This window comes from Gymnoscopelus braueri (assembly GCF_963280865.1).
Source record: "Gymnoscopelus braueri genome assembly, chromosome: 6".
NCBI lineage: Eukaryota > Metazoa > Chordata > Actinopteri > Myctophiformes > Myctophidae > Gymnoscopelus > Gymnoscopelus braueri.
Genome location: NC_137607.1, coordinates 13575738 through 13599187, shown reverse-complemented (window position 1 = coordinate 13599187; position 23450 = coordinate 13575738). Strand labels below are relative to the sequence as shown.

The following is a 23450-nucleotide window of genomic DNA, read 5'->3' as shown; positions in this document are numbered from 1 at the left end:
GAAATGTATTTCAGTGTTTGTGTGTGTGTGTGTATTTGCGTCAAGCCTTTGTGTATTTGCGTACTAGCCTACTATAAATAAAAGTAGTGTGTTATGTATCCATTGACCTGAGCAAAACGATTTCCCCTCGTGGATAAAGAAATTAATCTACATGTAACCAAATGGACTATTTATGGGTTACTAAAAACAAACTCTACTGACTACGCCAGTTGGAATTGCACCAACAACCATTTAAGGCTTTAACTTTAAAAACACAGGTTCGTTTTGCAGAGCTTTAAAACTGGGTTTGGGAGGCTTAGTGAAGACACCAGATTGACAAAATATAACATTTATTTCAAATTTAAATATATAAACACAAATTAGGACACTGCCATACAATAACTGCAACTGGTCCTTAACACAATAGATCACAATTTGTCCTTCGTCAAACATCAAGAGCAGACAAGCAATCCCACATCACAGCAAAAGGGAGTATTCAACTCAGTAAGGGACCAGTCGAAATTTACATAAGGGGGGGCATGGAGGAAAATAGGGGAGGGTCATGCCTTTCTAATTTTGGTCCAAGGGAGGGTCAGCTAATTTTACTTTGAATCCAAGGGAGGGTCATGCAATTTTGAATTGATAAAATAGTCCGTTTTTTATATACCTTTTTAGTACAGCAGAACAGTGGTCAATGACCCCTCTCCATTTCAAAGGATACAAAGAATTCAAATCAAGTAACACCTTGTCTATTTAGAATCAATGACGGTCGTTAACAAGCCATCAACGCACAGCGAGTGTGAACGACCCAGTCAAATCTATTCAGCGTCTTAACGATGGTGGTTGAACAATTAAGCAAAACTTCAACAGGCGTTATTGGAGAGATGCATTATAAATAGGCCTACTATAACTGGATATTCATAATCATTTGAAGTAATTCTGTGCATGTGATTAATGTGGATCTATATGGACAGTTGTGTATAGATGCCTAGCTCCACAAGTAAAACCAGAAGCATCAGGCCATAATTGATAGCCTAATTTGTTTTATGTAGGCAACAGTGTAGTTGTAGTCACTGTAGTTGATAATTAAAAGGGCAGAGTGACAAAAGTTTTAAACTACTGGTTACCAAATATTCAACTTTCTTCAATCTGACCAGGATTCAATGGGTTTCCCACATGTAAGATGAGAACACTATCCATTCTGCTACCACTACTACAGATACACTGTGCATTTAGCAAGACTGACTACACTACAGCAATGTTCTAATCAATGTGGAAAGCAAAACATTGGACATATCAGTTTTAAATGTCATGTTGTATTTGATGGGGAGGGTTAGGGGTGTCAAGAATTTCACAATACGATACATGATGTTGGGCATGATATCGATATGATATATTATTAATGTTCTTTTCTCATGTATCATCAACATTGGCCATCATCTTATAAATAACGTTATAAAACAAGTTAGAAACAATTACAAAGTGCTTTGTACACACAAATAAATACATTTGTGCAAGCTTAATGGAGAAGTGAAGTTCTCACTAACTATAAACCCATTGTTTCAGAGGACAGATAGACACTAATATAACAAATATAATATAATATAAGACTGCATAACTATAAATTCCACAAACCTCATATTTTTGTCATCTGGACTTTACCAACCAAGTGCAGCCTAGTTATTTCCAACAGCTAAAAAAAATCTATAATACCAGATACAGTATAATACAATCTTAGATTAGATGTAGGCCTATTTGAGAGTGCAGATGCATGTCACATTAACGAGCGTCAACGAGCATCAGCTGACACACAACACCTCCCCTCTGCAGTGCTTTAAACTGAAAGTGACTGACTGGAGTCTGTTTCATTTCTCTCCAAAATACCTTGAATATGATGGAGGACATGATTAATAATTACTATGATTATGATAAGCTTTACATTTCATATCATACAGTAAAAACTCCTAACTTTCACCGGCAAAAAAAAAGAAAGTGTTTTTTTTTTATTAAAAAAACAATAAAAAAAATATTACGATACAGTATGACATCATGACAATACCTATCATCACATTTTAATACCACGATAGGCTATATCGTGACACAATATATCGTGACACTTCTAGGCGGGGAGGGTTACTCTTTTTTTTGTAATCACTTGGGGAGGGTCATTGATTTTTTTTTTTGTCAAAGGGAGGGTCATGGCATTTTAGATCAGGGCACATACATTTCCTCCATGCCCCCCTTATGTAAATTTCGACTGGTCCCTAAGTCAGATCAACTGCACTGCAAAAAGCACACAAAAAGTTACTATCAAGGCCCAGACATTGTATCAGAGTGGAGAGCTCAGGATTACTAAGTTATTGACAAGTGGGTTAAAACATAAATAGGCAATACAAATTCAATGAGTACACATCAATCAATATGACATTACATGCATGTAATGATAAAAACAAACATTCTCACCAGGGTGAGCAGAGTGAAGTGCACCTAAATGCAGAAACCTGCCTCACATACACATACATGTGCATCATCATTACTCCTTATTTCACTTCACAATTACAATAAGCATTAAAAACATATCGGTGGCACTGGAACACACTCTACTCACCCATTACAAAAACCTGTCTCCTGATTGCCAACTTCCTGCTTTTAAAGGCAGAACTAGATCATGATTGGATGGCATCAGAGTGTCTCACCAATCCTGATGGACCAAATCTCCACACATGTACACCTGCAGTAAATAAACCACAATCAATTGGTGTCAAAGACATTCACTAAAACTCCACCCGGTTACATACAGTTAATGCATTATAGTGTGATTAAGGTTCAGGCAGAACCTTGTGTTCTTGCACACTTTAATGCTTTTTCTTTTTCTGTAATTACAGCACCATTAAAAAACACTCTAGCGAATTAGTGATTATAATAAATATGGCATGATTATTGTTATAAAGTATTATGAGTCAGTTTATAAGCTCAAAAGAGAAGATATTAACACCCTGCTATCCCAAATGCTATGGCCAGGGATATTGTGGGAAATTGCAACTAGTCAATTGCTGTAAACAAGTTCTTTGATTTCATTAAAAGCAGCCTGTCAGTAACCACTAACCAGTTAGGTTAAGCATATTTTGCCCTTAGAAAGCACTGTCTGCAGTAACTGACCCAGCTCACCATATTTTATGTATGGACCTCCATTGTAGATTTGATCATTACATGTCTGACATGAATAAACATAAATCTTTTCTGTTCAGCGAGGGGCGGGGAAGACAGACGGCATTAAAACACTTATTTATTGAAGAATATGGATTATTACATTGCACTAGAACTCCTGACAGTTAGTTAACATTTGGGGCTTGGGGGTAAGCACCTTTATTTTTGCATTTGTACATTTTTGGAGCCCGGACAGGCTAGGAGCTGAAAGTCTCGTTGGCCATGGGCAATAGTTAGACGATGCTAAAACGTTGATCCACGCTTTTGTTTTCTCTCGGCTTGATTACTGCAACGCACTCTACTCTGGCCTGCCAAAGAAAACAACTGACAGATTACAACTTGTTCAAAATGCGGCAGCCAGAATTTTAACTAAAACTAGGATGAGAGAACATATCACTCCAGTTCTAGCTTCACTACACTGGCTCCCGGTTGTTTTTAGGATTGATTTTAAAATTATTTTAATAAACATAAATCTTTTCTTATAGACAGTATACACATGAGATTTTCCAACACTCTCTGTAAAACATATGTACCTGATGAAAATTCATATTAACATTTAACATTTAACATTAAGACATTTTGGAATGAGCTCCAATAATTTTGTCTCAATGTTGTTTTAGCTCAACCAATACATTACACGTGCGCAACAAATATAACCCATCAGAGCTGGCCTAGGCAAAGGAATGGACAGGCTAGGAGCTGAAAGTCCCGTTGGCTATGGGCAATAGTTAGACCAGGGATGGGCAACTGGCGGCCCGCGGGCCGCATGCGGCCCGCACCGTCACTCAATGCGGCCCCAGGCCAAAATCAAAAATCAATTTTTTTTTTTTTTATCACAAAGAAAAACAAAGTAATCTAAACATATCGGAAATGGTGAACTATTGCCTTCAACTGTTCCAAACATGCAACTTTCCATGAACCATTTTAATTACAACAGTCCACCAGTAGAGCGCGCTCTCGTTTATTTTAATAGTTCTATTAAAATAAACGAGAGCACTTATAAATTATAAATTATAAATTATAAATTATAATTTATAATTTATAATTTATAAATTATAAATTAATAAGGCTTCAGCCTTATTAACTATAATTCTAGTGTTCATTTTTGTATATTTTAAGCCAAGGTTACAGCAATACTCTGAAAGGCATACTCAGAGATGTGAAGTTTTGTTTAGCAGTACAGCTGTAGTAAGTTGATAGAAGCATTACTAAATGCTAAATAAAAACAAAGTTATAACAAATAATAATAGTTAATATCCTTTATTTATCACATATGTGACTATTATGGGCTTTTTGAGTAATGGGGTACTACTGGCGAGAGTGCTGATAAACAGGGGCGGGCTGGGACCAAAATTCAGCCCTGGCATTTTGGTCCGAACCGGCGCACCGCCCCCGGACCGTTTTGTCAACGGGGGGGGGTTCCTGCCGATAAACAATGCGGCCCCCCAGAGTGATTGAGGAAATTTTGTGGCCCTCACCATCTACAAAGTTGCCCACCCCTGAGTTAGACGATGCTAATACGTTGATCCACGCTTTTGTTTTCTCTCGGCTTGATTACTGCAACGCACTCTACTCTGGCCTGCCAAAGAAAACAACTGACAGATTACAACTTGTTCAAAATGCGGCAGCCAGAATTTTAACTAAAACTAGGATGAGAGAACATATCACTCCAGTTCTAGCTTCACTACACTGGCTCCCGGTTGTTTTTAGGATTGATTTAAAAATTATTTTAATAAACATAAATATTTTCTTATAGACAGTATACACATGAGATTTTCCAACACTCTCTGTAAAACATATGTACCTGATGAAAATTCATATTAACATTTAACATTTAACATTAAGACATTTTGGAATGAGCTCCAATTATTTTGTCTCAATGTTGTTTTAGCTCAACCAATACATTACACTTGCGCAACAAATATAACCCATCAGAGCTGGCCTAGGCAAAGGAATGGAAATGGTATTTCCATTGATAAGAATAATGCTAAATAAATGTTTTGGATGATGCAAGTCAACTCAATACATGTGTAAAAATAAGTGAACAACAAGACATGGAATGCAAGTTGTTCACAACCAACAGGTCATTATCTTTGCAAACTTGAATAATACTCTTTCCGTTGGTGTTTACATTTACATCAACAGGTTTATAATACATGTCATTACCTTCAAGCAGCTCTTTCCCCTCCACACCTGTTCATATCACCACATAGCCAAAGGTGTTATCCTGGGTTTTGGCCTGGATTTCAGAAAAGCTTACATTAGAGAAATAAGGTGAGTCAGATGGTGGTATAGGCCCCGCCAATCATTACACCAGGAACATTCTGGAGTTGGAATCATGTTTAAACATAGCAACAACACCTCCTTCTTTCTTCTACATTAGAAAAGTTAGGACATCACAGTATAATCCAGCCTGAATACTCACATTCAGTAACAGCCACAGTGGCGCACCTTGCTAATCATCAGACTCTCAATCCACTACCACTAACAGTTTTGGTTCGACTCCCGCTTGGGACAATACTTTTTCAAACAACCGCGGACTACTTTTTTTCGCCTATAAAGTATAGTTTTGGACCAAACCGCGACGGAGGGGCGCAGTCTCAAGCGAACTTGAGCCACGAGAGGCACCACCGAGCGCACGAGTTGGCGTGCCGAACGTTGCGAAGTTCGCTTTGAGTTTGAGCCTACTCAGCCCCGTCTGAGTTATGTGCTAGGTAGGCACAGAATAGTACATGATGTTATGGGGACTGTGTTTACCCCAACTGACACTCAAAGTGACTACTGGCCAATCAGAGCGCGTCTTTCACGGAACTTGCACAACTCTCAACTTCCGCATAAATCCGCAGTGGAAAACAGGTTGACCCGGCCGGATGTACGTGAGTGTTGTAACTTGTTGAACTTGTTCTTCTTGTTCACAGCAGAGAGACTGACGCTGGTTCATAGCTGGTTCATACAGTAACGTCGTGGTGAAAAATGTGTGATAGACGAGGTAAAATGTGTCAAATGGAGTCTGTACGGCTGTCGATAAATGAACAGCTGTCGTCGGTGGGAGAGGAGATATTGTGTGTTTTGGAAAAACAGCATGGTGATGTTTGTGTGAAGCTTGTCAGAGTGGTTGTGTCGGAGCGCCTCAGTGCGGCTGCAGAGTTCATGTGCAACTTCTTCCAGAGAGAGATGGAGACTCTAGAAACTCTGCTGAAGAGAGAAAACAAACTGCTGCACGTGATGCTACAGCCACACATCATACTACACAGAGCAGGTGTGTTAATGCTGTATTTATACCACATGTTTACCACTGTTGGACTGTACTAGCCGTAGAATACGACTCTCGTAGATGTATTTTATGATTATGACATTTTCAATCTACGAGAGTCACTACACTATATCCATATTCTTCAATAAAGAAGTGTTTTAATGCCGTCTGTGGTCGATTCTGTCGAAAATTCACAATGGGCGGTAGTGACGAAGCGCATCCGGAAATACAAAAAATGTAAACAGGCAGTCAGCGAGGGGCGGGGAAGACAGACGGCATTAAAACACTTATTTATTGAAGAATATGGATTATTACATTGCACTAGAACTCCTGACAGTTAGTTAACATTTGGGGCTTGGGGGTAAGCACCTTTATTTTTGCATTTGTACATTTTTGGAGCCCGGACAGGCTAGGAGCTGAAAGTCCCGTTGGCCATGGGCAATAGTTAGACGATGCTAAAACGTTGATCCAGGCTTTTGTTTTCTCTCGGCTTGATTACTGCAACGCACTCTACTCTGGCCTGCCAAAGAAAACAACTGACAGATTACAACTTGTTCAAAATGCGGCAGCCAGAATTTTAACTAAAACTAGGATGAGAGAACATATCACTCCAGTTCTAGCTTCACTACACTGGCTCCCGGTTGTTTTTAGGATTGATTTTAAAATTATTTTAATAGTTTATAAAGCTCTAAATGGTCTGGCTCCTTCCTACCTCTATGACTGCCTAGAGAGATATGTTCCAAACCGGCCCCTCAGGTCTTCAAGTGCTGACCTGCTCGAGGTGCCTACAATGACATATAAAAAATACATCTACGAGAGTCGTATTCTACGGCTAGGACTGTACATACTCATAGCAAAGATACTTATAGCTAAGTTAACATGTTTACCACTGTTGGGCTGTAGGCCTACATACTCATCGCTAAGATACTTATAGGCTAGCGTCATGTGTAAAACCTCAACGTCGCTTGCAAAAACAGTATGTCGTGTGTGTGTGTAACCCCCCTCCCCCTCATCTATATATTTTTATAATTTTTTATAATTTTTTATAATTGCTACAGTCCTCCTAAGATAAGATATGGGATCTTGTGCGAACACTTTAATTAAGACGTTCGAACGACATAAGGATCTCGAGCGCTAAGACGTGGCCTCGCCATATATGGTGTTAGCACGACATTAAAAAAAATTTGCACTGTGCCACTTTAGGGGCTCCGTATAGTATTCGTATGGAGTTGGAGTATATTAAGAACAACTTTTTAGAATCAGAATGAGATTTACAGTTACTAAATAGGTTTACAGGTATAATGAAATGCCTTAATACAATTTAAAATTAAGAAATCATTATTTTCTTAATTGTATTAATAGTTCATCTTTTACTTGAGGGGGAAACCCCCATTGCAAGTTGGTGTCATTTGACCATTTAAAATTTAAAATATTTAAAATTTGAATTTAACCTAAACATAACTAAAGAACTAGGATTCTTATGAATTAATAAGTTAATAGCTTAATAATTATAGACGGCAATTATAGTGCATTTAGGCCTATAAGCCAGGGATTTAAGAACTGAACTGCTCATCCACTGCTTCGATTAAAAACCTCTAAGTGGTGGTCAGAATGATAACTAATTTATTTAATTAATTTAATTAAGCAGATTAAACAGATTTAAGAATCTCTGCTGCGGTAGGCCTAATGATTGTAAAAACGTATTTAAAACTGGGGAAATCGCCCCACCTGCTGGATTGAGTCATAATCTCATCAATCTGGGAACCCATCGCCAAATGAAAAGGAAAAACAGCGCCCTCTGCTGTTTTTGACTATCTCACTTGGCTCTGGGAGGAAATCGACGTAGCACACGTGCGCAAGGAAACCGGGGTTTTGGTCTGCCTTCAGCCTTTCACTTCCGGTGGTGCGACTATGTTTTCATTTCCACTAACAATATTTCTACACGGAACACTTACACCTAGCCTCGCGTGGCCAGACAATATCACACGACACACTGCGTGGATATTAGTCTGGTCCCTATCAACGATAGATTTTTTTCCAAGGGGCGGTTACAAAAAGATCCAAACGGACTCTATTGGTTAGACCTAAACCAATCAGAGCAGTGCTTCCTTGTTCACGAACTAATCAGAGCAGTGCTTCCTTGTACGTCATTGCTCCAAATAAGGTGATAAGCCCGCCCACATTTGGATACTGGGCCCTGGTTGGCTCCACACCACTGCGGAGGGAGAGAAATGGAATCTCTATGGAGGGGGGCCAGACCTAATCTGCCGAGGGCTAAAGTGCGATGCGATTTTGCAAAGGCAGATTCGGCTGGAACCAGGCTAACTTACACCACTTCTCCCAGAGAACATGGATCGTTTTGGTTATATGCCCACTTGTTTCTATGATGAAAGAGCAAGTTAAAATGTGAATATCTTTCGGTGGTTTTGTCTGCTCCGAGGACGCTATTGTTAAATGAGTTTCGGTTTGTTTCTAGTAGGGAAGGATCGGTGGACACGTAATCCCGCCCACTACATTTGATTGGGTAAAGCGCGGCCTGCTTCCTGATCTGAAGGCACGCCCACTTGTAGGACAGTGCGTACGCGATATGACGAACCCCCTCGACAGATTCAAACGCAGAGCAGAATCTGTTCTTGAGAGATTATAATCTCATAAATGCACCCGGAGGGGGGGGGTTACACACACGCGACATACTGTTTTTGCAAGCGACATTGAGGTTTTACACATGACACTAGCCTCACACTGGACAAAAACACGTCACACATGTCACGTGGCTACAACCTCCAAAGAAGAGTCACAAGTGTAGAAATAGGAACCGCAACCGTGTAAATAATGTCACGTGGCCACAAGCTCCAAAGAAGAGTCGCAAGTGTAGAAATAGGAATCGCAACCGTGTAAATAAGATGCCGTGCTTACAGAGAAGTTATTTATGTTTGTGGATATGCACAAATTCATTTGCAGGATCTACAAAACACAGGTGAACCACGGAAAACATTTGTGAATTCATTTGCGATTTACAAGCCATAAAATTCATTTGCAAGATGTAGATTACAAAGTTGGAGAGGGAGGAATTGGACATTGCGCAAATGTGAAATTTGTGCTACACTTGTAAAAAGCGAGCGACAAATGTGTAAATAACTCGTAATTACAGAGTTCGTTTTTTGTTTGTGACCACACTACAAATACAAGTGACGAATGCAGAATATTTGCGAGGTTCAAAAAAATCTGATAATAAAGTCCAATAAAATCTTCCATTGCCGGCAGAGTGTGACACCGGCGAACAGTACTGATTATTACCTTTTTCCGCACATCGAATCCAAAAAGTAAAGGTGACCTCGGAATGGGTGGGATAATCGCAATTACTTTGCACAATCGCCATAATCGTTTCCATGTTGAAAATGTTTCATACATTTTCTAATATAAAAAAGCAGAAATAGCAGATCTACAAGCTTGTAGAGTGTACAACCTTGTAGAGTGTTCAAGCTTGTAGATCATCTATTTCTGCCATAAAACAAAACAAAAATAAAGTTTACAATCATGAAACATGTCAGTAATTTCTTTGTAAACTTAAATTATTTGTCTGACCTGTGCATTTTTTGATTACAAAGCCAAAAAGGCCAAACACTAATATATATTTTTGTCATAAATTCCAATGTTCAATGCCAAAAACAATTGAATCGTTAATCGCAAACATGTTTACCACTGTTGGACTATACACACTCATAGCTAAGATACTTATAGCTAAGCTAACAGATGAGTTTTGATTTGCAGTTTGTCCATCACATCAAATAGAGAATAATTCCTCCATCCATTTGTATATTTCATGCATTCATCTTATTCAATCACTCAATGTCATAACATCAAACCATTTTCGAAACTTTATAGAATGCATCTATCTTTAGATGAGGCCATTGACTTGTCTATAGAGGCTCCAGAAAGGCACCCCCATGGGCCAAATAATAATCTGAAAAAGATTTTAGCAATAGGCTTCAAATGGAAGAGTCTTCAGCCACATTTGACCAACCACGTTAGGTAGTTGCAAAGTAACTAGATACTTTTACTACTTTTATTAAGTAATCTGTTGAGTAGATAGTTAATTTGCATCCCCTTTGGAAGACGGTTTGGTGTGTGTTGATATTTGTTTTGACCACAAATGGTAAAAATGTAATGTAAATAGCATGTTGTTTAGACAAATGCTAGGTTGATGTTTACCTGGTTTCTTTGTAGTAAATTGTTTTCTTTGCACTCTACTAACGTGACCTTGGACTTTGACGAGGGTTAGTGTTCATTTTCTCTGATCTTGCAGTCGCTCTGGATCCAACAAATGTCCTCCCATAATGTAGGCTAAAATTGCCAACTCTCCCAAAACAAATTTGCCAGATTAGATTCTATGTATTAGAAATCCTGGTCACCACTGTTTTAATCTGTAGGTCATTTCAGTACTTTCAATATTTTCAACTGAAAAAGTACACAATTAAAAAATACTGATGATTGTGACCAATCAAATCAATTCATAGACGAATAAATATCATCCAAATGAGAAAAACCTTTTGAGTTGTTCTGCTGAATCTGATGCTACCTCTTCTCTCCTCCTTCTGCCTGTATGTAAAGAGGTTTCCCCTGAACATGAGAAGAGGAGCCCCAGTCTGGTCCAGGATGAACCACAACCTCCACAGATTAAGGAGGAACAGGAAGAGGGGGCTGATGTGTCAACATTGACATTACTACACAGGAAGACAAGCTGTGGCACTCTCTTAGGTAAAAAAGTTAATATCACTTTATCGATTGTAATCTAGCAAAACTAAGCCTAAAAGCCCCTAGATGCTGTTAAGTCAGATGGGTGTGTGTTCAGAAACAAGGTCAAGTTCAAGTTTCTAGGTGTTTGTAACATACTCAATACAGCATTGTTTTAAACACTTAAAACCCTATATACATTGACCGGGGTCCCCCAGGGGTCTTTCATTTCTTGAATATGTTTTTCCCTCTACACAAAATCGCTTGTAGATCTGTATTCCCACCGAATGTTTTTCTATTACGAGATGTCCAGAATAGGGACGCTAAGGTTCATTTGGTTAAAGTGTTTTTTATACAGGGTTGGTTTACTTTAAATAGGGAAGCCATTCTAGTTAGCAGGAAATGGGGTTGGTTACTTATAGAGGAGGTGAAGTGCATTTCTCTCTTTAAAATGATTTATTTTGAAAATAAAAGTGGTATTTTAGTTCTATCAATAATCTCCACTGGAAAAAGCAAACAACCTGTTTCCTTGAGAGAGCTTTCCACCTCCACATTAAACCAGAAACTGCCAAAATGTCTTCATCATGCATTTTACAACGCTTTTATCCTAATTGATTGACATTTTAATTGGACATGTGAGGATTTTACCACAGCAGGCTGTAGGCTGCAGGGCAAAGACCTGCTGTTTAGGGCCAGCTGTACCAGTGTCACTGCTGTGTCAATCTTCTAAACCAATCAGCTGTGCTCCCAATAAAATTAACATAACTGTAGGGGTGCAACAGTTATAAAACTAATCAATTTAATTCATTATTGTAAAGAATCATTGATTTTGGGAAGATATTTCGAAATGTCCTTATTTTTCTTTATTTTTTAAAATACAGGAGCATAAATGGATCATTAAGCCCAACAGGGCTGCAACAGTTAACAACTGAGAACCTGGCATCCCTATTTTCTTACTAAAAAATAACCAAAAGAGCAGATTTACAAGCTCACATCATGTTGTGAGCTTGTAGATTAGTAGTTTGTTATTTTTGCACGACACCATTATACGACAAAGTATGAAGTAAGGCTTTAGTGCTTAATCAGATTAATACATTTAGTCAACTATAAAATAAATCAATTAGAATGTTTTTGTGTTGATTCGTTGATATACTTATAATGATAAATAAATAGCAATATTTAACTTTAAATCAATTGTTAATCAGCACAGCCACCAAAGGGGTTCAATGTATGTTTTGGGGGCAAAATAATTAATGATAATCTATTATCTACTCTGATGCTGCTCTCTGGCCGCTCTCTCTCCCCCTCACTGGCAGCTTGTTGTGTGTATTTAGAAGACAATAGATGGCAGATAACCATCCACTGTGTATGAGTACCTAACACCCTGTACTGAAGACCACTAGGGCTCCAATTACATCATTAGACACAGGGAACAATGTGTTCTCACGCCTCTATCAAAATGGTTAATTTTATTAACCATGCTCTTATGACACTAAAGTCCAATGGTTGAGCAGAGGAGATTTAATTGTATTAATTTATGTTTTTCAATTATATGTCTGAAATTGGACTGATCATGAGCGAGAAAGGGAAGCCAGTGGCAGAGTTGTTAGAGAATACTACAACAGCATTCAGGCTTTCAAATTAAATTAGCTCTCAAAATATCACAGCTGAAACATGAGTTTCAGAATCTGCATTCACCTTGATGTGTATATGATTAATTAATTGTACAATTGTGCTATAATATTAACAACGGTGTGTAATGACAAGCTGTCGGAGAACTCTGCCAATGCAACAAAAGGAAACACAGTATTTCCATTCAATGGTTTACTCAGATTTTATCTTTTGTCTAGACATCCTGCACCTCCCTGTGTGTAAAGAGGAGGTTTCCGTTGAGCAGCAGGAGATGAATCCTAGACCAAAGGCTCTGCAGATTAAAGAGGAACCGCAAGAGCTACTTCAAAGACCAGAGGAGGCTGCTGGTTCAACGATATTACAAGCAGTGAAACATGAAGATGATGATGTAAACATAGAGACAGAGCCTCTAGCCAGCACCTCAATTGAACACATGAAAACACAAGCTGATGTAGAGGACTGTAGAACATCACAATCAACTAGTGATGGCCAGCTTCTCTCTTCACACTGTTCTGAATCTGACACTGAAGACAGTGCTGGGTGGAAGGAGACCAGGGAAGACCAGTCAGCTTTAAACACACTGAAATCACACAAGACAAGAAATATGGAAGGAGAGAGGTCGTCTTTGAGCAACAAGGTGTCCCAGGACCTGCAATCATCAGAACAAACTCTACCCATGAGGATTCACACAGGGAAGAAAAGCTTCAATTGTACAGAGTGTGGCAAAGGCTTTGGTCGAATGAGTTCTCTAAAACGACACATGGTGACTCATACAGGGGAAAAGCCCTTTCCTTGTGAAGTTTGTGCCAAAGGCTTTGCTCACATGGGAGATCTAAAGAAACACATGAGAACTCATACAGGGGAAAAGCCCTTCACTTGTACAGTTTGTGAACAAAGATTCAGTCTAAATCAACATCTGAAGAGGCACATGGGGACTCATACAGGTAAAACAACAACAACGCTACTTGTAGTTTATAGCAAATATATTGCATTGGTCAAAATGCACCCTTTAAGAAACATGTTGATTCATACAGGAGAGAAATCTGTTAGTTGAACTAAAAAGCTTTTTTCACATACGGAATCTGAGCTGATACATTATATATGAATACTGAACAAACTTATTGTCGCTGTCGGGCAGAAACCTTGTATGTCCAAAACCGTTACTTTCAGGAAATGGAAAAACTAAACTGCATTCCAATAGAGCCATGTCATATACTATAATATCCAAATCATGTGTATTTCCATGTTAATAACATTATTATAACTATTGTTATAGATGTTGTAGAAGTGTTATTATATATTATAATATTACAAATAGAATAATTTGTGTGTGTTCCTGCAGATGACAAGAAGCAGCGACAGTCCTCCTCTGATGGAGACCCTGTTAAAAAGAAGAGCCGAACTACCACCTCTGAACTGCAGGAGGTCCCCAGTGATAGTAAGGGAGACAAAATAAGTCTTCTTCTTCTTCTTTATGTATTTCTGAATATAAGTATATCTGCTTTACTATCTAAAGATGGAAGAAAGATTAGAATGGTAATAGAGATTATCAGGCCTTACTTTAAGAGTTAAGATGTCAATCATTGATTTGTTTCAGTATCATTCTTTTTAGCATCAATCTATCTGTCCATTACTAATGGATAATAATTTTATGGTGGTGTTTATAGTAATCAATCATAAACATACCACTACTGAAGAGGATCCTTCATTGCTGGGAGTGAAGGGTGACAACAAGTCCAAGAAGAAGAGGGCAGGCCAGCCCAAAGGCTCCAAAAGTAAATAGAAAGACTTCAGGTACTGTACATCTAAAAATCACTTATAAAATTGCTTGATAGGTGTGGTATAATTACTACATACCATGGCTATGAAGTCTAATGTCTTTGTACAGTTCTATGTCACTTAGACAAAAAGTTAGATTCAAGAGATTCAACATCCAAGATTCAAGATTGCTTCATTGTTATATGTACAGTACTGTAAACATATGGATATACATATTACATATCATTAATGCACATTATACATGTGTAAGACAGTGGAATTCTTTGGTTTTCGCTCCTTGACATTGCATCAGCAAGAATTACAAAAAATATATAATACAAAAATGATAAGTTGATATTGAAACAAAACGAGTGCTCCCTTCCCTTTGGTCCATCTAATCTAGCACTAACTGCCTCAGAGCATTAATCAACATATTATTTGTTCTTATTTTGAAATCCGCCCCGTTTTAGAGGAAGTCTGATTTCTGACACTGCTGGTCAATGTAAACAAACGCACATGCATTATTGATGGAGTAAATGCGAGATTTATGTTATGAAAACCACCCTTTTGAGACTTATACAATGTACAAACTTTGGAGCTTTCTCTTCGAACCTCTCAGCAGTTCGTGAGTCATTAATTATGTAATTAATAATGTCAATTATGCCGTGGTGAAGAGAAGACGTTTGCACTGCTGTAGGAGAAAAAAGTTTACTCAGCTACACATTAACATTTTGTCTTTTTCTCTAGTAACTACTGGATGTGCACAACATAGCTCTTCACAGTAGCGTTGCGCGCCGAACTGTAGCAACTTTACTATACACAGGCTATGTGAAAAAGAAAGCAGTCAGTGTGGTGTTGTGTGTAGCCGTGCACGGCCGCAGAACAATGAAGGAACAGATTGATAGACAGACACTAAGAAGAACGACAACTTTAGCTGCTGTTCGTGGTTGTACATACAAATAAAAAAAATCACACCCAGTGTGAAGAGAGTGAGTTCATTTCATTAGTTACTTTTTACAGACTTTGATGACTTCAATGTATTTTTACTCATTTTAAGTACTTTAAAATGTTTGTACAGATTTGTACGTGTTTGTACTCATTTTAACATCTTTTAAGTATTTTTACGCATTTTAAGTATTTTTACTCATTTAAAGTATTTTACTCAGTGTAGGAACTTTAAAGTATCTTTACTAATATTTAAGTATTTTTACTCATTTTAAGTATTTTTACTCAAAAGTGTGTGTGTGTGTGTACTGTACTGTACTGTACTGTACTGTACTGTACGGTCTGTACTGTACTGTCTGTACTGTACTGTACCTGTACTGTACTGTACCTCTACCTGTACCTGTACCTGTACCTGTACCTGTACTGTACGTACTGTACTGTACTGTACTGTACTGTACTGTACTGTACGTACTGTACTGTACTGTACTGTACTGTACTGTACTGTACGTACTGTACGTACTGTACTGTACTGTATGGTCTGTACTGTACTGTACTGCACTGTACTGGTCTGTACTGTACTGTACTGTACTGTACTGTACTGTACTGTACTGTACTGTACTGTACGGTCTGTACTGTACTGTACTGTGCGGTCTGTACTGTACTGTACTGTACTGAACCTCTACCTGTACCTGTACTGTACGGTACTGTACTGTACTGTACGGTCTGTACTGTACTGTACTGTACTGTACTGTACTGTACGGTCTGTACTGTACTGTACTGTACCTGTACTGTGCTGTACCTGTACTGTACTGTACGGTCTGTACTGTACCTGTACGGTACTGTACTGTACCTGTACTGTACGGTACTGTACTGTACTGTACTGTACCTGTACCTGTATGGTTGCATCTTTCTGTTGCAATCAGCCGCAGCTGTTGAGGCTGTGCTCAAACATACAGAGAGGCCGTGCTCATACGGACACACAGACGGACACACAGACGGACACACACACAGACACGGTCAAATGTAGGAGTGGTTGGCACCACTCAAAAACATTAACTCCCAATCCACACAGATTGTGCTCTAAATCAGAACTGAAATGTTTGCTGCTGTAGCCTTCTATATTTGCATTAAAGGCCTCTTTATATATACAACGAATCGTAGAATATTTGACCATCAGGTCAAAATTTGTGTCAGATCCTGTGTCTAGATGAGACATGACCTTTGACACGAACTGTCTCAATAAAAGAGCAGGGAGACAATACACCACCCCGGTTGTATAAGTTACATTGTATTACAGTTGTATTATTTATAATGTATTATTAACATACTCTACCATACAGATTGGGCAAAGGTTACATAGTGCCGCTTTAATATAAATCAGTATAATATTGATAATTCCCATATGTTCATTTAGTCTGTCTGTCTGTCTGTCTGTCTGTGTCTCTCTCTCTCTCTCTCTCTCTCTCTCTCTCTCTCTCTCTCTGTCTCTCTGTCTCTCTGTCTCTCTCTCTCTCTCTCTTATTCAGATTCACATGAAGACGGTAACTCCAGTCATTTATCACTACAATGACTCTTTCCAGACCTTTACACTGGGGAAGTGTCAATAAAGAATCTTTCTTCAGGTTATGATATCATCAGTTCACATGTTGAGTTTATAATGATGCTGACTGAATGTAGATTTGGACAATAATTGTTTTAATGCACTAAATGTAGTTCTCAAAAGAAAGATATTGAACATATGGGAACATGCAGTCATTTTGACACATTTTCATAGACTGACCAGAACCCTAAGAGCTGTATAAAAGTGAAACTATTGTTTATAATGAGTATCTATAAATGGACTCATTTGTAATTAAATCGTATACTGTTTATCAGCATGTGATTATAATACAAGGGGGAAAATTTGTTTTGTAAAGTAATGGCATTGTTCAGTTGCTATCGTTTACAGTGAGGTTCTGCATAGATAATTTACATTCCTGTACCACCACGGTACCACTGTACCAACAACAGTGTTTATGTCAATAAAGCATTTTCAGCATTTGTATTGTCATTTCTAAGTATATGTAGTCAGTGAACATACAGAAACAAGTTAAGTATGCATGTCGTGATGAGGTGATGATCCTTTAACTGTCACACAGAATACTTTGGCACTAGGAAGTTATACATCCAAAACACTACTATAAAAATAGTTCTCTAAATGAATATGGGCATATTTCCTGTATATAAAGACAGGAATTGCTGTATATCGTCACTGTCAGTCAGAAAACGTGTATGTCCAACACTTTTCAGGAAATGGAAAAAAATAACATGTTATTTGGTCACAAGCTCTTGACAAAACTTTTCATTGTTCATTATGTATAAAACCCTCAGACCAAATGGGATCCAATGCTTGGCACTCATCAAGGGGTTGGATTAGGGGTAAGTCCCTGTGACATACTAGAGTCATGTTCAGAGTATGTACTTGTACATCCTGGCTGGGGAACATGTACTGTTTACATCAAGCTGCCTCACACTACAGAAACAGGAGATAGGCTCCTAACCTATGGGCCACATGGCTCGGGAACTACTCTCTTACTTGCAGACAGACTTACCATAACCACTTTCGACTGGGTGTCCCTCTTTTGGGAATGACATAGGTGAATCTTTGTAACAACATGTGACATTGCAACTCCTTGTGAGCTTGTAGATCTGATATATTCAGCACTTTTGTGTGTGTGTGACATTGACATACGACCAAGTATAAATTCATCTAAAAAAAAACAAAATCATTAAAAGGTTTAATATAGGCATACAGTAGATGGTTTTCTACCGGCCGTGACAATATTATCATTCAGTGTAATCTAGCATGACAGTGACAAGTTCTAAATACGAAAGGTATATTTTTTGTGAGTCAATGGTTAGTTGATGTGTGATTGGTTGACTTGACCAGCTGTCCAGTGGTGTGACTGGTTCAGAGGTGCTCATGTAAAAACTCACTATTGGGTTTGCTTTTCAATCTGTGACTGAATTAAACACCAGGATGCATGACAAACATTTAATGAAGACAAAGCACCAAATGATTTGAATGAAAGCAACGATCTCACTAATAATTATACAATAGTGTGGTGATGTGTTTGTGAAAGCATTTCTATTACAGTGTAAGTTTGTGTGGAGTGTAGAGCACAGAGATGTGGCTTGAAGCAGACTTTCCACCAGAAGATCTTTCATCACTGTGAGGAAGACCATGATGTTGTTGAGGTTCAGGATCACTAGAAGCACATTCTTCACACAGTCAGCTTGAATGTGTTTGTGGAGAGACACTGTTTATGTCTAGTGAGAGGATAATCACTGAGGTGAACACACACACACACACACACACACACACACACACACACACACACACACACACACACACACACACACACACACACACACACACACACACACACACACACACACACATCTGATAAGCAGATAAAGATAATTCAATTAAACACTTGAGACAAACAGATTATACTTGGTGATTGATTGATTGATTTATTTATAAAGGGAAATGTTCCAATATTACATATCTGTGACTGTGACTGAGTGTCAAAAGTATGTGAAGCCTTGCTTTCAGTATGTGGTGTGAGCCTTTGTGCATTAATATGTGCAACTAAAGGTTTGTGGTATTGTTAGTGATCAGTGGTGCACATGGGCTTGGAGGAATTGAAGCTCATTCCTCCATACAGAACATCTTCAACTCTGGGATGTTGGTCCTCACATGCACTGCTCACTTTAGGTGCTTCCACAAAATGTATGTTGGACTGCGGTTAGGACTTTGACTTGGCCGTTACAAAACAACACTGCCCCCCCCCCTACCCCTGACCACTTGGCATGTGTGGGTGAAGAAAGCACCTGTAGGCATTTTATCTTGTCAAAAAAATAATAATCACACAACTAGTATAGGAGGGCCACTTAAGTAATGTAGGCTGAAGGGCCCACACATTTGTGCATTAACCTATATTTAAATATATATTTACATTTAACCACTTCACTGAATACACCCCGCGTTGTGATGTGTTATGAGCTCGTAGATCTGCTATTTTCGGCAATGTTTTTCAATTTACAATTTAGGCATTTAGCAGACGTTCCTATTCCATTTAATCACCCAGAATAGGGACGCCAGGGTAAAGTAAATTGTTGATGGACCCCAGTGGCTCCTGGATCCTGGCCAGGATCCAGGGGCCATATTTCAAGATGTATTTTCATTATTATATTCATTCCATATCCATATTTTATAGCTGTTTATTTATTTTGTTTTTATGTATTTGTTTATTAAATGTTATATTCCACAGCTGTGCTGTGTAAAATGGACTTGAATAGAATTGTCTCCAGTTTGCCTCCCAGGGCAGTCAGAACACCTCCAATGATGTATGTGAACATTCCTTCTTTACCCTGATGAAGACTGAGGCCTTGTGGTGGTTTTATCAGGCCTGTTTAAATAACTACACTCATCTCCTTGATGTACTAAACCACTTTCAACCTGATGAGTCTATTGACCATGATGTCATTATAGATGAAAATCTATCTCATATTCACTGACCATCTGTACAATGTACATATCCTTTATATTCAATACATTTACAATTACTGGTGATCTGTCAATGTTGATAGATTGTACATTTATACGTATTCTATATTTGATATTATATATACATGTTAAATCAGTCAGACTGTGTGATGTTTGGAGTCAGACTCTAATTATGTTTATTTAATGTTTCTATTCAGCTCTATTCTATTCTATTTGCTGCTACAACCTATATTTTCTCAAGGGGATTTGTCTGTCTGTCTGTCTGTCTGTCTGTCTGTCTGTCTGTCTGTCTGTCTGTCTGTCTGCTCTTTCTTTCTTCATTGACAGTTATACCCTTCCTCCACCAGGGGGCGAAAGCAACATTGCATCGACCATTTACTGAGCATGTGGGAAACACGTTGACGCGGAAGTAAGAGCGTGTTGTTTTCATGCTAACCATGACGCTAACTGCATGTCTCTGAATGTGAACTCATAGAGTCATAAACCTTTATAAGCGTATCATTGAATGATAACTAGGTTCTGGGCAGAAAATAGTTGCGTAACAATATAATGCGCGAAACGTCGTGGTGAAAAATGTGTGATAAACGAGGTAAAATGTGTGAAATAGAGTCTGTACGGCTGTCGATAAATGAACAGCTGACGTCGGTGGGAGAGGAGATATTGTGTGTTTTGGAAAAACAGCGTGGTGATGTTTGTTGTGTGAAGCTTGTCAGAGTGGTTGTGTTGGAGCGCCTCAGTGCGGCTGCAGAGCTCATGTGCAACCTCTTCCAGAGAGAGATAGAGACACTAGAAACTCTGCTGGAGACACAAAACAAACTGCTGCACGTGATGCTACAGCCACACATCAAACTACACAGAGAAGGTTTGTTAATGCTGCATTTATACCACATGTTTAGCCCTGTTGGACTGTACATACTCATAGCTACCTAAGTTAAAATCTTTACCACTGCATACTTATAGCTAAAATACTTATAGCAGCTATAAGTATCTTAGCCACGAGTATGTAGTCCAACAGTGGTAAACATGTTAACTTAGCTATAATATAGCTAAGTTAACATGTTTACCACTGTTGGACTGCAAATACTCATAGCTAAGTTAAAGGAGAATTCCGGACATTTTAAGTGTTATCTTTGATGTCTCGTTACTCACCTACCTACGTAAAAAGTGGCGTTCTTTTTTTCCAGAGATTCCCCTGTCGTCATTTTTTAAACCCCCTCCGTTGTCATAATGGGAGCGCGTGGGTTAGGGAAATTCGTCTATTATAACCGATGCAAAGTTATTTTTTTCTCTACTACTAGTCATTGTAGAGTCTCATGATAGTCAAACATGCGCTGAAAGTTCCTGAGAGGCTACCGTTAATGGCGAACGATTTAACACTGGTTGCAAGAAACAAGCATCCAGTGTTAAATCGTCAGTTTTACCACACATTAAAAGTCTTTGTCATGGTCCTTAGCGTGTATAGAAAGTTTTAACCAAAAATTCCACTCCATTGCTCCATGGCAGGTGTTTTTCTCTCACATTTCTAAAGAAAAAATAAATCTTTGCCTGCAGGTGTCGCTGGTGAGGGATTTGATAAGGGTGAAAGTGCTGCCCCACAGGTAATATCGGAGGTGGTGTATGGCCCACTTCACGGCCAGACACTCCTTCTCAACAGTTGCATAGTTTTTCTCATGGTCCAATAGTTTTCTGCTCACATACGTCACCGGTTGCTCCTCACCATCAATGACCTGGGCGAGGACGGCTCCGAGCCTGGTGCCCGACACGTCCATGTGGAGGAGGAACAGCTGGCTGAAGTCGGGGGCCTTTAACACCGGCTCTTCGCAGAGCGCGCCCTTCAGCCGCTGGAACGCCGCCTCCGTTTCGGCCGTCCAGGAGACGTGGTGGGGCAGTTTCTGGCGCGTTAACTCATACAATGGGGCTGCAACAGTAGAGTAATTTTTTATACATTTTTGATAATACGAAATCAAGCCGAGGAACTATTTTACTTGCTTTTTTGTAGCGGGACGGGGCCAGTCCCGGACGCGCTCCACTTTGCGCGTCTGTGGCCTCACACACCCTCTCCCAATGGTGAAACTGAGATAGTCGGTCTCCGTCAGGCCGACTCAGCATTTCTTTGCGTTGGCGGTCAGACCCGCCCGTCTGAGGGCGTCCAGTACCGCGTGGAGGTGTTGCAAGTGGAGCGTCCAGTCGGTACTGTGGATGACGATGTCGTTTAGGTAGGCTGCTTCGTAGGCGCGATGCGGCCGCAGCACCCGGCCATTAGCCGCTGGAAGGTGGCTGGTAGAGGCCCTTGGGCGTGGAGAAGGCCGTCTTCGCCTTGGCCCGGTCCGTCAGCGGGACCTGCCAATACCCCTTGGTCAGGTCGAGGGTGCTGACGAACTGGGCCGGCCCGAGGCGTTCAATGAGCTCGTCCACCCGGGGCATGGGATACGCATCGAAGGTGGAGACTTCGTTGAGCTTTCTAAAGTCGTTGCAGAACCTCAAGGACCCGTCCGGCTTGGGCACAATTACGATGGTGTAGCCAGTTGGCATGCGTAGGAAGGCATGCGTAGGAAGGCATGCGATTAAATTCCCAGAATCCTAAAGGACATACAAAGGCAGTTTTGGCTTTATCTGCTTCCTCCATTTCAATTTGGTAATAACCAGATTTCAGGTCTGGTTATTAGAGAACCATTTAGATCCAGAGAGAGCTGTGAAAGCATCCTCAAGCTTTGGCAGGGCATAAGCATCCTTAATGCTTCAATTTCTTCAAGTTCAATTTCCGATAGTCGATACAGAGTCGTACACTGCCATTCTTTTTCCTTACCACCACGATGGGTGATGCAAAGGGAGATTCCGATTCACGGATTACTCCGCTTTCAAATAGTTCCTGCAAGTGTGTACGGACAGCATCGACATCTTGGGGATGGATGGGTCTTGGTCTTTGCTTGAATACCGTGTCATCTGACAGTTTGATCCGGTGAGTAACTTAGTTCTGCCAAAGTCAAGGTCATGTTTTGCAAAAACTTCTGGAATGCTATTAAGCTTAGCTGGAATGCGATCTTTCCATTCAGGTGAGAGAGGTGAGTCACTGAAGTTGAAGTTCAGTGGCTGTGATAAAGAATTAACTGGATCAGATACACTTTGCTCCCTTGAAATGGTGTTAACTGTACTCATTTGTGCAATAGCAGATCTGGCAGGGATGATGACATCATGATCGGATTCATTGCTCACAATGACAGGCAACTGACATGGCTGAAGGTTGGAACAGTCAACCAGACATGATTGAACTATCAAGCTGCCAGTTAAAGAGAATAAAGATGGTTGTTCAACAATGACAGCATTTTGTAAAAAGCAGTTGGTAGATGTTCCCTCCAAAACTACCGTTCTTCCTGGTGGAATGGTTTGTGG

General features: G+C 39.5%; 1 protein-coding gene across 3 annotated transcripts in view; it reads left to right on the top strand.

Annotated features, from left to right (window-relative positions):
- Positions 1-6181: 6181 nt before the first annotated feature.
- Positions 6182-23450, top strand: part of LOC308087376 (uncharacterized protein) — a 32118-nt gene continuing 14849 nt past the window's right edge. The window contains exons 1-6 of one of the 3 annotated variants that reach the window (XM_080431170.1): positions 6182-6445; positions 11051-11197; positions 13024-13749; positions 14148-14243; positions 14503-14599; positions 17035-17481. In XM_080431170.1, coding sequence (XP_080287296.1) covers positions 6190-6445; positions 11051-11197; positions 13024-13749; positions 14148-14243; positions 14503-14588 — 1311 coding nt within the window. In that variant the 5' untranslated portion in view covers positions 6182-6189 and the 3' untranslated portion in view covers positions 14589-14599; positions 17035-17481. Of the gene's footprint in view, positions 6446-11050; positions 11198-13023; positions 13750-14147; positions 14244-14472; positions 14600-17034; positions 17482-23450 lie in introns of those variants that run through there. The other 2 variants (XM_080431169.1, XM_080431168.1) reach the window with 2 other exon arrangements.